Source organism: Etheostoma cragini, chromosome 12 (genome assembly GCF_013103735.1).
Source record: "Etheostoma cragini isolate CJK2018 chromosome 12, CSU_Ecrag_1.0, whole genome shotgun sequence".
Taxonomy (NCBI): domain Eukaryota; kingdom Metazoa; phylum Chordata; class Actinopteri; order Perciformes; family Percidae; genus Etheostoma; species Etheostoma cragini.
This window is the reverse complement of record NC_048418.1, coordinates 5,630,818-5,646,209: the sequence shown is the minus strand read 5'-3', so window position 1 is coordinate 5,646,209 and position 15,392 is coordinate 5,630,818. Positions and strand designations below refer to the sequence as shown.

Sequence of the window (15,392 nt, the reverse complement as noted above, 5' to 3'; positions counted from 1 at the left end):
CTGAACAACTGTTGTTCTCCTTTAATCACTTGCTGACATTGTAATCATCTAATGAGTAGATGTGAAGATAGGGTCAGATAAGAGGGTATGATAAATTATAAATATAGAGAATAGTCAAATTTCCACAGTTGTAAATATCCTATAAGGAAGCAGGGGAGTGTTCCATGCCATTTATACTTGTTTTGCAGACTTTTTGATATTTCTGTTCTACTCATTGAAGCAAGTGTGGCTTGAATCAATTTCTAGCATCATCACCTACATTAATATTTAAGGAAGTGTTGTTATTTAATAAAGTGGTCTTACCACATCTATTTATATAAGGCTAGAAATGGTACAGGTAGAAGTGGTAACCTTCAGGAAGACCTCTGTTTGCATCTGGACAACTCCCTTCTGCTCCAGCCTATTCTGTTGAGAATCCTGTACAAAAAAACAAAACAAAAAAAACATAGGTGGACTAGTCAAAGCCAATAATGTAACAGCTGCTAAATGCATGCAATACAATTACTAAATACCAATATTCACTTGGTTTATGTTGGAATACTAATTTGATCTATGGGCCAATAACATTTTGAAATATAGAGGGGATGATAGAGTGAATGGGGTCAAAAGATTTAAAAAATGCATCACAAATGAAATCAGATTGCACTTTAGAAGTGCAATAAAGGTTATGGTGAAGGTGTATTACTATTATGGTGACTATACCTTGATATCTGAAGTAGCCTAACATTAAAGCAACACAACCAACTTTTTTAATGCATCAGTCGCAGATATCCTATGTGTATTGTGTAAAAGGGTGTAGAAAAATATAAACTAGAGCAGTATTGCGTGTGCAATGAAAAACTAGGCATAAACCATACAAACAACCCTCGCTAGAAGTTTGAATTTGGTTAATCCCTTTCACAATAACACACTTTTCTGTAAAATGCACATTCGTAATTAGATTATTTTATTTTGAAAGTTGTCATCGGAAGTGTTGTCTTAGATCCTGTCTGGTTTGACACTCTTGCTGAGTGTGTGTGTGTATGTGTTTGTGTGTGCGTGTGTGTGTTTGAGAGTTTGTGTGTGTACTCGGCTTCCTGCTGCTGCTCCGTGTCCGCAAACCGTCCGTCTAGTCAGTGTTGATCGGCTCGCCATGGCGGAAGGACGTAGAGAACAGCCGCCGCATCCTCTCTTCTCCTTACCACCGGCAAGCAAGCGACCCTGCCTGCGCCCTGCTCCCCGAGGTCCCGGCCCGGGGCCCGGCCATGGCAGTGGGTTGCCCAGCTCCAGGTATCGTTCCCCGGAGTCCCTTCTGGACTGCGCCGCGAAGGCAGTAGCGGAAAAGTGGGCCTTCGAAAGAGTAGAGGAGCGTTTCGAGCGGATCCCGGAGCCCGTCCAGCGCCGCATCGTTTACTGGTCTTTTCCTCGCAACGAAAAGGAAATATGCATGTACTCTTCGTTTCAGTGCCGAGTCGCCGGCGAGGAGGGTCCGTCGGCGGCAACTGGCGGGACTGGGGGTTCTGGGTCCGGAGCTACCACCGCCGGTGGCGGCGGGGGATCTACTGGTACGACGGCTACCGTGGGGGCAGCCGGACCAGTGGGAACGGGAGACGGACTGCCTTTTCGCCGGGGTATCAAGCTGCTAGATACCGGCTGTGTGGAAAACGTTTTACAAGTTGGTAAGTAGATTATTTCAGTTCAACCAAGGCGAAGCTTCTGGTTACAAACATTGTGGACCGTTTCCAAGTCTGTTGCTCGATCTTTACTGGAGATGATTGATGGAAGTTTTCCCCTGCTATCGTGGAAAGTATGAGTGTCTATTTTCCTACTTACTTTATAACCCCACATTGGTCTCGGTGTGTTTAGTTTAGTAGGCTTACACGAAAACGTGTTACATTTCGAGCTTTCATGAGCCTCTCCGTGAAAAGGGAAGCGAAGATACGGTCGCTTGCTAGCATAGCCGACCAGAGCTGTTAAAAAATTAAAGGGCTTCCTATTGTGGCTTTTCACTACTCTGTAGTAGCTCTACCGCTGGCTACTGCGTCTTTGCCGAGCTTTGCCTTCGCGTTGAAGCCAGGTCTCGCTGTATATACGGGTTTTCAAACAAGATAAGCCGTGTTTAGGCGACTATCAGCACTTTTCTTCCTCTCAGTGGCTCCTCGTCGACGTTCGGAGCTGCCTGGAGCCGAAACCCCGACAGGGAGGCATGAGGAGGCGCGGAGAAGGAGGGCTGACAGCCGCGGATACAAACACGTTATAGCGCCGGGGGTTTATTTTTGTACGTGCGATTTCTTCGTTGCAAAACTCGTTTTTTTCTCAACTCACCATTGGTGGAGGGGGGCTTAGGCAAGGAACAAAGGCGGTTATTGGGTTTCTTATTATGATTAATCCAACGGTAATCCGAAAAATCCCCCCCACAGTTTTTTTTGTTTATTTGCCGCTGCTGGTCGGACCGGACAAAGAGCGCAGTCGCCACCAACGTGGAAAATACATCATGCTGGGAGTGTTTGTGTTGTTTCTCATTATTAAAGTTAACCCCTTAGTAGCAGTATATAATGTTAAACTGCCTTTATTAGTGCGTTTGCCCGAAGCCTCTCAGTCGCTTGCAACACAAAAGGCTTCCAGTTGAAATGATCGATAAGCGTCTCGCATTTCCAGCGCTGCAGAGAGGCTGATTCCAAACAAAGGGCCATTCCGCAAAGCTGCATCTCCACTCATTAGCCTCATACCCCCCGGGTCTACACAGACACGAAATGAGCTCAGACATCAATGAAATTGATTAGATGAAGCCGATACACATTTTTTTTTTTTTTTTTTTTAAACATCGTTTTATGGTTACCGGTAGGATTTTTCTAAGACCATATGGTATGAGAGCCACTGGAGCTTGTCTGGGGTTTCATGTTGCTCCAAGGTATCTGGGGGGAAAAGAGAAGCTGCAAACTGTGGCTGCTGCGTTTCTCTGTGACTGCTGTATCTAATTGCATCTTGTAAATGCTCATCGATTCCAACCTATAATTAAATGAAATTTGAGACATGGATATGAAAGTAAGATTTGTTGCCATCTGGCTTGATACGTTTTTGCAAGCCTGAGTCTGTCTGAGAAAGTTCACATATAAGTTATTGAAGTCAGATTTTTTTTTGGCTTTAGTTCTGTTGCAAATCTCAAGGCCTGTAGTATATGCAGGAATTGTTGGTAAACCCTAACTTTAGTGATGGGTCATTGAGCAAGTTCTAAGTGATGACCTACTTTTAACACTTCCTGTCATTACAGACATCAACCTGGTATGCCCACACAGGTGAAGCAATGTGTGTGAGCAGAACTAGGTGCTTCATCTGATAATTCTCCCATTGGTTATGAACTTCAGTTGGAATGTAAACGATCAAAACAAAGCATAAAGCCGTGAGCAAACACTTCCAGCCATACCTGCTTAAATGGCAAATCTTTTTCAATCCCCTCCAAGGTCAGTCGTAGCAGGCCGGCACATGGTTTTGTCATTCTGTCAACAAAACACAAGACGGGCTAAATAGCTGTGTGACATCAAGATAAGATTTGGCTTGTTCCTCACTTTGCAGAGCATGGGAACCAGGCAATGTGGAAGGTTTACTGACCAACTTGACAGGAGAACAATTGTTTAGTTCACAGCTGGATTAAGATAGGTTGGGCAACCAAGCAGACTTACACACACAATTCACTCATTAAGGATCATGTAACACACCTGTAAATGACAGTCTTAAGATTGCTTTCACCTGACCAGGCACAATATAATCGTCACTTAAAACATTGGCAGTACTTGTTTTTGAGGACGTGAGATGGACGTGCCCCGCACTTTGTAATAGGCACTCCGGAGAGTGATTAGGAATGAGACAAGGCTGCATGCCGACACATGCATGTTGGTGCATGGTTTAAAAAAAAAAAAAGGCATCTCCGAGAGTTGCAGTATGGAAAAGTTGTATTAAACTTTGGGATCACAGGTTAAGCATATTACTTATTTAGATTGGGTTGCAAGCTACATTTATACACAAACACTAAATACTTTTTAGCTGTATTTACACCTTTTTATTGAGTTTAGCATGCTTTAAATCAAGACAAAGGTATCAGCCGTCTGCAACAATCCCAAGCTAAGCTTGATGATGCTGTGTTTGCGACTTGGGGTGGCAGTAGCTTAGTCCTAGGGAGTTGGGTTGGGATCCGGAGGGTTGCAGGTTCAAATCCCCATACAAACCAAAGTATGGTGGTGGACTGGTAGCTGGAGAGTGCCAGTTCAACTTCTGGGCACTCTTGAGTAAGGCTGAACCCCCAACTGCTAGGGGTGCCTTTCCATGGGCAGCGCCTCCACCCCCCCCCCACACACACTCTGACACCTCTCCATTTAGTACATGTATAGGTACTAAGTATGTGTGTCTAATTCAGGCCTGTGTGTAATGTGTAAGTGTGGAGTGTACATTTTAATTTTTCCTTGTGGGATCAATAAAGTACAAGTACACACATTATTATTATTATTATTATTATTATTATTATTATAAAGGGCAGCTGATTCCACCAAGTAGTACCCAACCAGGAACATTAAAGTGAGAAGCTCACAAGCTAGGTTATCATGAGATTTATTTTTTGGTTATTCCTCACAGCAATCACAAGCACAGCAGGAGCTCATGTTCACATAAACTCATTCTCATCTTTAGACTTTTTTATTTTTTTTTCGGTTTCTCAGAACTGGTGTGCCTAAAGCCAGATCTGGAATTGCTGTTGTTTTTTCAGTTAATTACTAATGGGTCCTGGTGCTGGGGGGTGGGGGGAGAAATCTGTGTTCTGCTTTTCTACTGTGCAGGACTTGACAAATTCAGTGTTTGGGCCGCGGAAAGTTTAAAACCAGACTAGGAATGTGTGAAAAGAGGACAACTGTTGCTTGCTGTTAGCACAACAAAAAATTGAAAGCAACACCAAATCTCATTTTGGAATGAGGCAGGGATCTGCATGAGTGGTATCATATTATTTTTCGCAATTTATTGCTGAATAATAATGGCGTGATCTTGGAAAAGAGTCATTTCAGCAGGAATTGTGTTTACCATTTAAAAATGAGTTGACTGGTATGTCCCTTCAAAACCCTCCGCCCAAATACATTACATGTTAAGGTCTTTGTCAGCCTCTTTTCCCCGTAATACCACCGGGTCGAGGAGACGTGAGCTCATCAACAACTCATCGGCCCATGTGTTCATAATAATCTACTCCTCGCTCCAAGTCATAATTAGAATAATCAAAGCTAAGCGTGCTTGTATTTGTAAAACCCCCATCATTCACGGCACAAACACACATGTGCGCCCAGAAGCCCCCTTACCAGAGCCTTATAAAGTCCTCAGAGAGCGGGAGGAAGGGATATAAAAGGAGGGAGGGAAGGGGGGGTGTTCTTAAGCTTTGAGTCAAGCTTTGGGATTATTGGGTCATGCTTTGTTACCCAGCTGTAGAAAAACCCCTTGTTCACAGAAAGGGGGGGGGGGTGTATATGTGTGTGTACACCTCCCTGTCTGTGCAACGTTACATAAAGCTGTAATGGGTCCCCGACGCCTTTTGAAGCACCGGTGACTCTGACAAGGCGAGGCAGCAAAGTTGAACAGGATTAAACTGTATAGGAGAGTCAGTCAGTGGGCTGAAAACACTGTGGGGCTTCCCAACTCCAAACGGTTTAGGTCGTGCAATGTCTAAGAGCTCCTAAAACCGGTCCTTTTAATTAGGACTGGATATCATAACAGCAGCATTACTTTGGTAGCGACTGAGTATTGAAAACTGTCAGCTAACAAACAGTTATAACAAAAGTTGGCATATGAAATATCACTTTCATACTTTTGATAGGACAGCAATTGCCTCCCAGAGACCAATGTGATGTCTCTAAATTGCTGGTCTGTCCAAACAACACAACCCCCCCCCCCCCTAAATTAAATGGATTAATCAAGTAAACATTGTCAGCATTACTACATGCCAGATATTGCACATTTTGAGGAATGCAATTGAATTAAGTGATTGTTAATGTGAGAAATCAAGATAGCCTGGGAAAAACTGATATAAAAATAATAAACTCCACATTTAAAGTTGTAAAAGAGCAGCTATTGTTTTTTATTCCACATCACTTAGAAAGTAAGTTCATGTTTAGTGTAGAGTTCCTACTTGTTATCCCTGTATTTATTTGTATGTCAGTTCATGTATGATTTTTAGATTTCAGTTTGCTGTGTGTGTGTGTGTGTGTGTGTGTGTGTGTGTGTGTGTGTGTGTGTGTGTGTGTGTGTGTGTGTGTGTGTGTGTGTGTGTGTGTGTGTGTGTGTGTGTGTGTGTGTGTGTGTGTGTGTGTGTGTGTGTGTGTGTGTGTGTGTGTGTGTGTCGGGGAGGTTGGTTCTTGCCAGTATTTCCACAGATGTAACTTCCTTGCAAAACGGCTGCGAGGCTCCTTGTTGTGGAAACGCTTGTGAGCCTCTGGTGTAAACCCGCTCAGTGGTTGCTCAAGAGCGTTGCGATTAAAGACGGAAGGAGGTGTGCGCTCATCCTTCGCTTACCTCATCCCCGATCTTTCTTCCTGACTCGCCTCTCAGGACCAAGTCCACTGACACAGCTCAGTTTTAATTCTTTCTGTTTTATTTTCTAATTTCTTGGATCTGCTTTTCATTCAGTGAAGCTGTATGCAACTCTTTTCTTTCATGCTCTTTTATGTTCTTCACACACCCTTCCTCTTCATTTCTGTAACTTGCATCAGAAATAGATGACTCCCACTTTAATCATATTCTGTCTCTAGGCTCCTGCATAATAATGTTAGTCGGCCAGATCTTAAAGTTTTTTTTCTTCTTTACTTTACTCCTACCGTCTCCTCAACTGTTTTGGCTGCTGCTGCTTGAGGAAGTGTTGTGTGTGCTGGAAAGACTCAGTCATGACTCTGTTGAGTGGGAAAGAGGTCATAGAGTTGACAAGGACTGTCTGGGCATGCGTGTCTGCAGTGTTTCCGCCCTGTCGGGACGTTTGCTCGTGTTCTTCTGAGTAACCATGAGTACCTTAACAGAGGTCAGACCCCCATATGACTTGTACCTACCAAACACTAGAAGACTTTGAACAGACTTTAAAAAGAATCAAGTCTGACACCATCTCACGTCTAAAGACAATCATCTCACATCTAACATTTAAGAATCTAATATGTAAAGACTTGGGATTATGCAAGGTCACAAATTGCAAGATTACTGGCTTTTTTCCACTGCATGGAATTTACTCGAGTCGCTTCGACTCTACTAAGCTTTTTTTGGTTTTCCATTACGAAAAAAGTCCCTGGTACCTGCTAACAGGTACTTTTTGTAGTACTACCTCAGTCAAGGTTCCAGGCGAGCTGAGGCGATACCAAAAGGTGACGTGAAAACCTGCAGACAACTAATTTGCCGCTTGCTGCTTCCTGTGTGGTGCTGGAGGGGTCGCGCCCATTGGTTGTTGACAGTGTTCACATGATTTAACGTAACTACAAAGACTTAGAACTTACGATAATATCAAACACGTTTGATTTTTTTTCAGAACGTTAAGACGGGAAAAAGACTGAATCGGACAGGGTTTTATGACCACCTTACACTAAACAATTGAGACGAAGAGAGCGTGACCCAACTCTAGCAAGACTCTCATGATATCATGACAATGGAATCGCTTAAAAAGTCCTTTGGTGTAAGGTCGGCATTAGCTGATGGTGTATATGTGTATACAGGAGGAGGTTTGATTGGTGCTCTTTACTGTTTGCTCTTTGGTCTAGTCTATTGACTGGAAACAAAATGTGTACTTCCATATGGGGCATTTTTATTTAAATTAAGGGCTGCTCGTATTCATATTTAGTTCTAAAACAGTTGTCATCAATATTTTTCTATCAAAAAATGGAAACTTAAAATATGGAGCTTGAAACGGACGTAAAATTAAACGGCAGCTTTAACTGATTTGATAATCAGTTAAAGGTTGTGAGTCATTTATCAAGCCAAAGTGCCAAATATTTGCCTTTTCTTGTATGCTTTACGTTATCTATAATCCTGTTGATGTATTTCAGTGTAATTTAATAATTTTCCCTTGCTGTATTTGTTGACAAGCCCTTAACTAGAAAAGTGCATTATTTATATTATTTATTTATTTAATTTAAACGCTAATCATCACTTTGATTTTAAAAAATAGTACATTTTCAACTTGTAAGAGCTTTACGTGCATTTCTCTTTGTATCTATTCATCAGGCTTTAAGTTTGTGTAAAGCACTATTTAAATTCAATTTTTTATTATTATTATTATGTATATTCACAGCAGAGCCGCGTCTGAGCCACGACTTAAGCCACTTAGCACCACACACACACACACACACACACACACACACACACACACACACACACACACACACACTCGCACACACAGTCTGTCTTCAACCCTTTTCCACTGCACAACACAGACAGACAATATTTAATCAGTGTGATTAATTTCATGGCCGCCACACTCGAAAAGAGAAAATCGGTAAAACAAATTGTCCCCGCACTCGTATTAGCTCTTGGAGAGGCTCCTGAAAGATGAGGCCATTAGGAAGGTGCTCTGTTGTTGTATTCATCAAAGAAAGAGGTGCCTGCATGCACGCGTGTGTGAGAGGGCATGAGGGCTGATTAGCTAAAATCATTAATCAGAGGTTGTTGTTTGAGGGCTTCCTCCACCCGACAGTAAGGCGACCATTTCCATGTTACACATGAGACACAGAAAGAGGAATAGCAATGCGCCCAACCCATAGACTTGTCCAGTGTCTCAGTCTTTCCAGAGCTGTGATCTTCTGCTGTGTCAACGCTCATGCGTTCACACATGATCTGTTGTCAAGTCAGCACACCAAAACCATCATCAACAAGCATCTCCAAGTAGCTGCGTTCTCTGTCAGCAAACCTTTAACATATTTCATGTCTCACAATTTCTTGGAAATGTAGTCATTAGCCAGCTGTGTGGATGTGAGAAATAAAGCCGATTTTAAACCTCTCTCAAACTGACTTTTTCAATCTTCTACTTGTATCACTTTTTGTGTGCACACTCAGATGAGTGCAACACCACGATTGCCTTGGAGGAAAAGTGTCCGAAAGTGTTCACATTCACATTGAAAGATTACTTTGTCTCATCCGTGAAGCCAGGTTTCTCCCACTGCATATGCATGTGGCCATTTGGAGCAGCTATGACACAGTTTTTGCAGTTAGACATGGCTGGACTACACCTCATCCAAACTAGTATGTTTCAACAACACCTGGACTGTTACTTTTTCTCCATCCACGGTTTTTGGAGGCTTATGCTGTGCTCTTGACTCTTTGGTTGATTCTAGAATGGATGGTCCGGAAGGATTGGCTTGGGTCATGCCTTTGCCCGTCTCTCCGGACCATCTATTCTAGCATCAAACTTAAACTTTAGAGGTAAATTCCAATCAATTTCTTTGTCATTAAACTCCATATAAAACAATACAATTCCAGTGTATATGTAATGGCATCCCTTCCTTGCAAAAGACATTATTCTTAAACTATGTGCAGAGCAATAAGAATGGTTTCATATACTGGGTACAGATATGACCAGCACTGTGTTATTAAAACCAATACAGAGTACCGTTGATTTCATAAAACCCTAACTAGATTAAAATTCACCACATGAAAATAATGAACAGCCCGTTATGCACTCTCTGCCCAATAAAAGCACAAGGTACATATCTTTTCATGGTCTGGGAGTGCTCTCCTGTTAGTCGGTTCTGGAACAGTATTGCATCACAAATTTCCACCTTGACCTGTCAGCCTTTCTACTTTCTGGAACTCAGAAACGTGCTGTGTTTGCTGGACTTAGAGCTGCAAAGAAAATGATTGCAACCCGTTGGAAACCACCCTACGACCTGTCTATCCACATGTGGACCATTTCCTACTTGGTTGTAGTGCATATGGAGCTTTCCACAGCGCATTAATGGAGCGCCAGGAAAGATTCTGGATACTTGGGTGGACATCGCTGAGGCTGTGAAGTTCGGGCTGCCGTGTTTGGTTCCTTGTGTTGTCTGTGTGTGTGTGTGTGTGTGTGTGTCTGTTTGTGTATGTGTTTGGGTGTGTCCATTTCTGCGTGTGTTGTTTTTGTCTCCCTCCCTCCCGTCTATCCTCCAAAAAAAATTCTGTCCCTCTCTGTCTCAGTGTTTTGTTTGTAATTGTGTGTTGCTGTTTGCTTTTCCAAAAATAAAGAAAAAAAGTGTTCACAAAAGCAACCTACCTAGATTGTTATTTTAAAGCCAAAGAAGCTCTAAAATAGAAGTATTACCCTAACAGCACTCACTCCTGTGAAACGAATCATAGCTCTTTTCTTGCTGTGTCCTTTCAGCATTGTTCCCCTTTTCTCCATGTGTGTATCTCCCTTATGTGTTTTCTGTTTAAACCTGGCCTCAGGTGTTTCAGCCACATTTTTGCAGCGATTTCCAGCTGTGCCATTTCCACTCCGGACTTGTTTGCAACAGCAAGCAAAAAAAATGGCATGATTTGGTACTGTTTGCTCGGCTCTGTCCCACAACAACAGCTCCTTTCTTACAGTTGTCAGCACAACATGTGTGTATGGAGGTTGCGTGTACCTGCACATGTGATGAGATAAGAACCCAGAACAAACCCGTTTTTACTCCTCCTGTCCACCTTTAGTCCTTTTACCTTGGGTGGTGGGGGAGCAATTATCAGCCGAGATCAACGATGGCCTTGTCCTTTTTAGCTTTTGAAGCTGACAGCCTGCTGTAGTCAGTTATTGCACTGTTCCACACCTGTCTTTTATTGGCTTTCTGTGTGTGTTTACCATGGTTGTTGTACACATCTGGCCCTTGTCCATGTCTCCGAGAGAAGCTGGACTTGAAAGGGAAGGCTGAGGCTTGCAGACTGGACTATTATGCCCTTGTTTGGTTGTAATTGCCTAACAAATGTTGGGGAGAAAGGAGAGAAATGGACAGACGTAGAGGCAAACGGGGTATTTGAAATGCAAAACAGACCCAAATCAAACTATTTCTTGTGACCCCGTCATTAGCCTAATATGCAGCAGCATTTTTTGACTGAGGGGGAAATACTGTATTCCCTACACAACTTTGTCATGTAATATAATCTCATAACTCACGCCACATGGGATAAAGTGACGTATTTCCAAAGAAATAAAGGCAGTGCCTGTGGCACACGCTACAGGAGGGGAAACCCAGGATGATTGAAGTACGGGAGGGAGTGACATGTAGCATTGTTTAAAAAAAGAACAAAAAACTAAAAAGTAAATGTCTAGGGGAGACTTATTTGTAGAATCGTCATGGGGACTTTTTTCTTTTATTTGACACCTTCACCAGTCACGTGAAAGACAAATACGTTGTCTTGCACTTGAAAAAGATCAGGCATCAACAGGCTTGGCAATATTTTCACCCCAAATTAAAATTAAAACTTGCTTTCATTTTATTTGCCCCAAATCTCTTTTCCTTCCTGGGGGAAAGAAGCCTTACTCTCATCATCTCTGTGCTGCTATTGATTACTTGATGGTTGGATACAACTCATTCAAGCAGAACTTTCATTCAAGGTGTGTTTAGATGCACGTGTCCTTTTTTCTCCTTTTTTAGTAGCTGCAGGCAATTTTGTAAGAGCATTGAAAGCTTATAGGGATAGTTAAAGCTGTTTTTAATAAGGTGGTTTGCCCCGTGGATCAAGCGTGCAGCTTTTCAGACAGAAATGAAGAGCAGCATATGGGGACAGCTAGCAAAATATAGCCCCAAATCCAACATAATTTCTCTCTATTTCACTTATTTATTTTTTTAATGTTATTTTGTACTCCAAACATGTGTGCCATGTCGTCAAGGTTTGAAGTCAACACAGGACAAGAGAGTGGTATCCATCTCCCTCTAACTTTTAGCAAGAAGGAAAACAAGCCTATTTCCCCAAACTATTTCTGTTCAAGAAATTCTTTCTTTCTGTCTTTCTTTCTGCCTTGCACTTGCACGCTTTCTGTCTGTCTTTCTTTGTATGCTAAAAGACTGAAAAATAAATGCTAAATACAGAGACTAAACCATAACATTGAAAAGATCAGGTATTCTCTGAGCCAATTAGATTAGATCTGACCTTTTTACAGAGCATGTTATCATTCGCTGTGGGTTTCTGGGTTCGATCTGTGTGGCAGAGCAAATACTATTGGAAGTAGAGTTGGAGATACGACACTGTGAGTACTGCGGCCTTGTACACACTACAGGCCAACACAGCACATGTACAAAACCCAGTAGTATGCATGGCAACAAGTGGAAAGAATCTTAAATTAATGTGATTTATCTTTTTTCCAGTTCCACATCTGCAGCATTTTGAACACAGCAGTCCAGCGCTGTTCCCATAATGCCTTGCTTTGTGTTAGCCTGTCCATGTGCTGATTCTTTTCATCTTTCCTTTGAGCGCAGTGAATTTGGTGCTTTATTGTGTGGCCCATCTCCACTTGCAATGGGCAGCTGTAGATCATAGATATCAGGCACAGATAGTCATCACTCCCTTTTTTCACTCTTCTTTCAAATGCATGCATACACAGTTGTGTATTGCATCAAGTGCCTGTATCTTGTGCTTTTACAATCTCTGCAGCACTCAAAGCCCCTCACATCAGTGCTATTACTGCCAACATGACAGATGAGGGCCCATAGGAGTCCATTGTGTGTGTGTGTGTGTGTGTGAGGCATCCATTATAGTTGGATTAGAAACTATTTCCATACATTTGGTTAACTTTGATCTGAGGAAATGGGAGTCAACAGCCATACCGCGTGCCTTCTCTTTCCCTTTTGCATGTGCAGCTCAGTATTGTGGCTTACTGATGTGCTATTTCTCTTCATAGCCCTGTCATGTTCCTCTTAGATAAAAACATTTTCTTTTCTGCTGTATTTAAAAGGTAATATGCAATTCATCAGCACTGACCTCTTCAATTGATTTGATATTTTCTGATTGCCAAGGCAGGTCATCTTGTGCTTTTCATCGCGCTCTTTCTCCTCCCCAAATGTGTGGATGAGATTTTAAAGGAAGCACTTAGTGCTAAAACTATGAATAATTATATCACTTGGAGACCAAGTCCCCTATTATGGTGATTCAGACTGTCAGTGTGCATTAGCAAATGGGCCAGGGCCTCCTGTGTGGCTGAATCATTTTGAGTCGTGCGCTGTGTGAATCTGAAATGGGACCAGTACACCACTCTGGAACCCCTTAAAGGTCCTAAAAAGTCTCAGCCACTCCCATTTCCCTTTGTCCAAGTAGTCAGTCCCACGTTATCTGACACTATAGCTATCTTTACACAGCTGCAAGTGCTCAACAAATCTTTGAGATTAAAATAGGATCATAATGCAATGAAAATGACCTCAAACAATTAGGACTGCCCCCTCTAAGTCAATTAGACAAATATTTCTTTTGGTTGATTAGTATTTTGGTCAGTACAACGCAGGATTAGCTGGGAGACTTCTTCTAAATGAGGGCTCACTTGTGGAATACCTGCAGAACAGGGACATGGAAGTAGTTGAGGGGAGTGAACTAGTATGTGTTGGAGCAGTATTTTGCCATTGAGAACGAGCTAGCATGCTAGCGCTATGTTTAACCACCTCGTCTCGGCTAGTAACGGAGATTTTGAGCAGCTCACCCGGAGACTGAAGGCCGGACACATTCAGAAACAAGATGGATGTTTTTTTCCTAATTTGTACGTGTGTGGAAGCACCAGAGACCCAAAAATAACACCCCAAATCCCAGAATAAGTGATTTATTTTCATAATATATCAATTAGTCAACAAAATCGTGCGAGTGTTGGTTTACTAAGAATTTCTTTAATCGAGGACAGCCCTAAAACAACTGGTTAGTACTGCATTCATCTAAGCCTGATCCTATTTATAGAAATAATAGCCAAAACGGTAAAAATGCACTCACATCTGATCAACCAATGAGGCAGCATTTCAATGTTTTCTGGAGACTCCAACAGATAGAACACTAACTTACACCTTGCTTCAGCTGCTGATTGCACTAGCTTGTTCAAATCAAAAATCTAAAACATTTTTTTGTGTAATGAGGCGTTATAACCTACATTTTGGGTATGCTAATGCTTACAAGTCCTCCAAATAAAGTGGTTTAGATGATCCAGCTAAACCGTTGGCTTGTATACAACCTGTCGGGCCATTTAATGCTCACATTTCTTGCCCTGTCTGACTTGTTTGCACTGGTCAGGCCAATCACATCGTGTATAGAGTCGGAGGGCGGGCTTAACGTAATGACGGCAGAGTTGCGGCAAATTTCCTGTCAGTTGAAAACAAAGAAGATGAGGATGCTGCTGGCGAACAGCAGGTTTTTTTTTTTCCGGCTTTGGCGGGGACTCTGGAAGACTTGGAGCTAAGCCCTAAAGTCATTCATGTTTGGAGTTCTGCCAATCGGATACGGCAAAAGTGAGCTAGCGTTGCTCTGGTTGGTTGTAGCGCTATCCTATTGCGTGGAGAGGGAATTTGAAAGACAACCGTTTATCCCGCCCCTCGGATTGAGCCCTGCCAATGGTGAGTTCCCAGACCCGACATCTTGATGATGCGTCTGGCTTGTCAGGCTAGCAGTTTGGGGCTTTAACGAAACCATGTCAGAATTATCAACCTCTTTATTACAGTTGTGACACAGTGTTCTGATACATCTGTATCTCTGCAGCCTTTCCCTCACTGTGACTCACTGTTTGTTCTGTAATAGGCCGTTGGGTCACGCTGCTCGTTTGATGGCCTCTTCCTCTATGAACAAGCCAGTCTGCTAACTGGTAGGAAGGATACATAATCATATCAAACTGGAGTATGGAAGAGGCCTTCTCAGGACTTGTTAATTGAACGCTGCGTTAATATGAATCACCCCATTTTACCTTCCTACATTATTCTGCTGCATTTTCCACAGTTTTCCTCCTCCTTTCTCTGCCTGTCCGCTTGACTCCCTCTCCTCTTTATCTCCCTGCCTGCTAATAACAGCACTCTGTGTGGGTTGCTTTAGTGGAAGGCCTGCCATGCCCCATTAGGCTGCAGTCTCACCGACAAATGAATGGTAAGACTGACTGCAGGGGGGAGGAGGAGGAGGGGGAGGACAGGAGGCCAGGATGAAAAAGAGCCGGCGCAGGGATGCGATGGGTGAGAAAAGAGATGAAGGCGGGGCAGCGAGAAGGAGACCGAAGAGAGGGCAAAGAGGGTGTGAAGGAAAGACAAAATAAGAGAGAGAGCGGAGAGTAAGGAAAGGTGTGAAGCAGGGAGGGAGGGAGAGGAGGGAGGGAGAGGAAAGCTAAATGGCAAATGTAGAAGTACATAACCAACCTGTCACCTCTGGCTCTCCCTTCCCCCTTCACTCACCCACAAACACACACACATACACACACACACACACACACACACTCTCTCTCTCTCTCTCTCTCT

The 15,392-nt window shown here is 42.8% G+C and overlaps 1 protein-coding gene across 1 annotated transcript in view; it reads left to right on the top strand.

The window, feature by feature from the left end:
- Positions 1 to 1,049: 1,049 nt before the first annotated feature.
- Positions 1,050 to 15,392, top strand: part of zswim5 (zinc finger, SWIM-type containing 5) — a 54,276-nt gene continuing 39,933 nt past the window's right edge. The window contains exon 1 of the mRNA XM_034887496.1: positions 1,050 to 1,658. Within this exon, the coding sequence (XP_034743387.1) occupies positions 1,133 to 1,658 (526 nt within the window). The 5' untranslated portion in view covers positions 1,050 to 1,132. The remainder of the gene's footprint in view (positions 1,659 to 15,392) is intronic.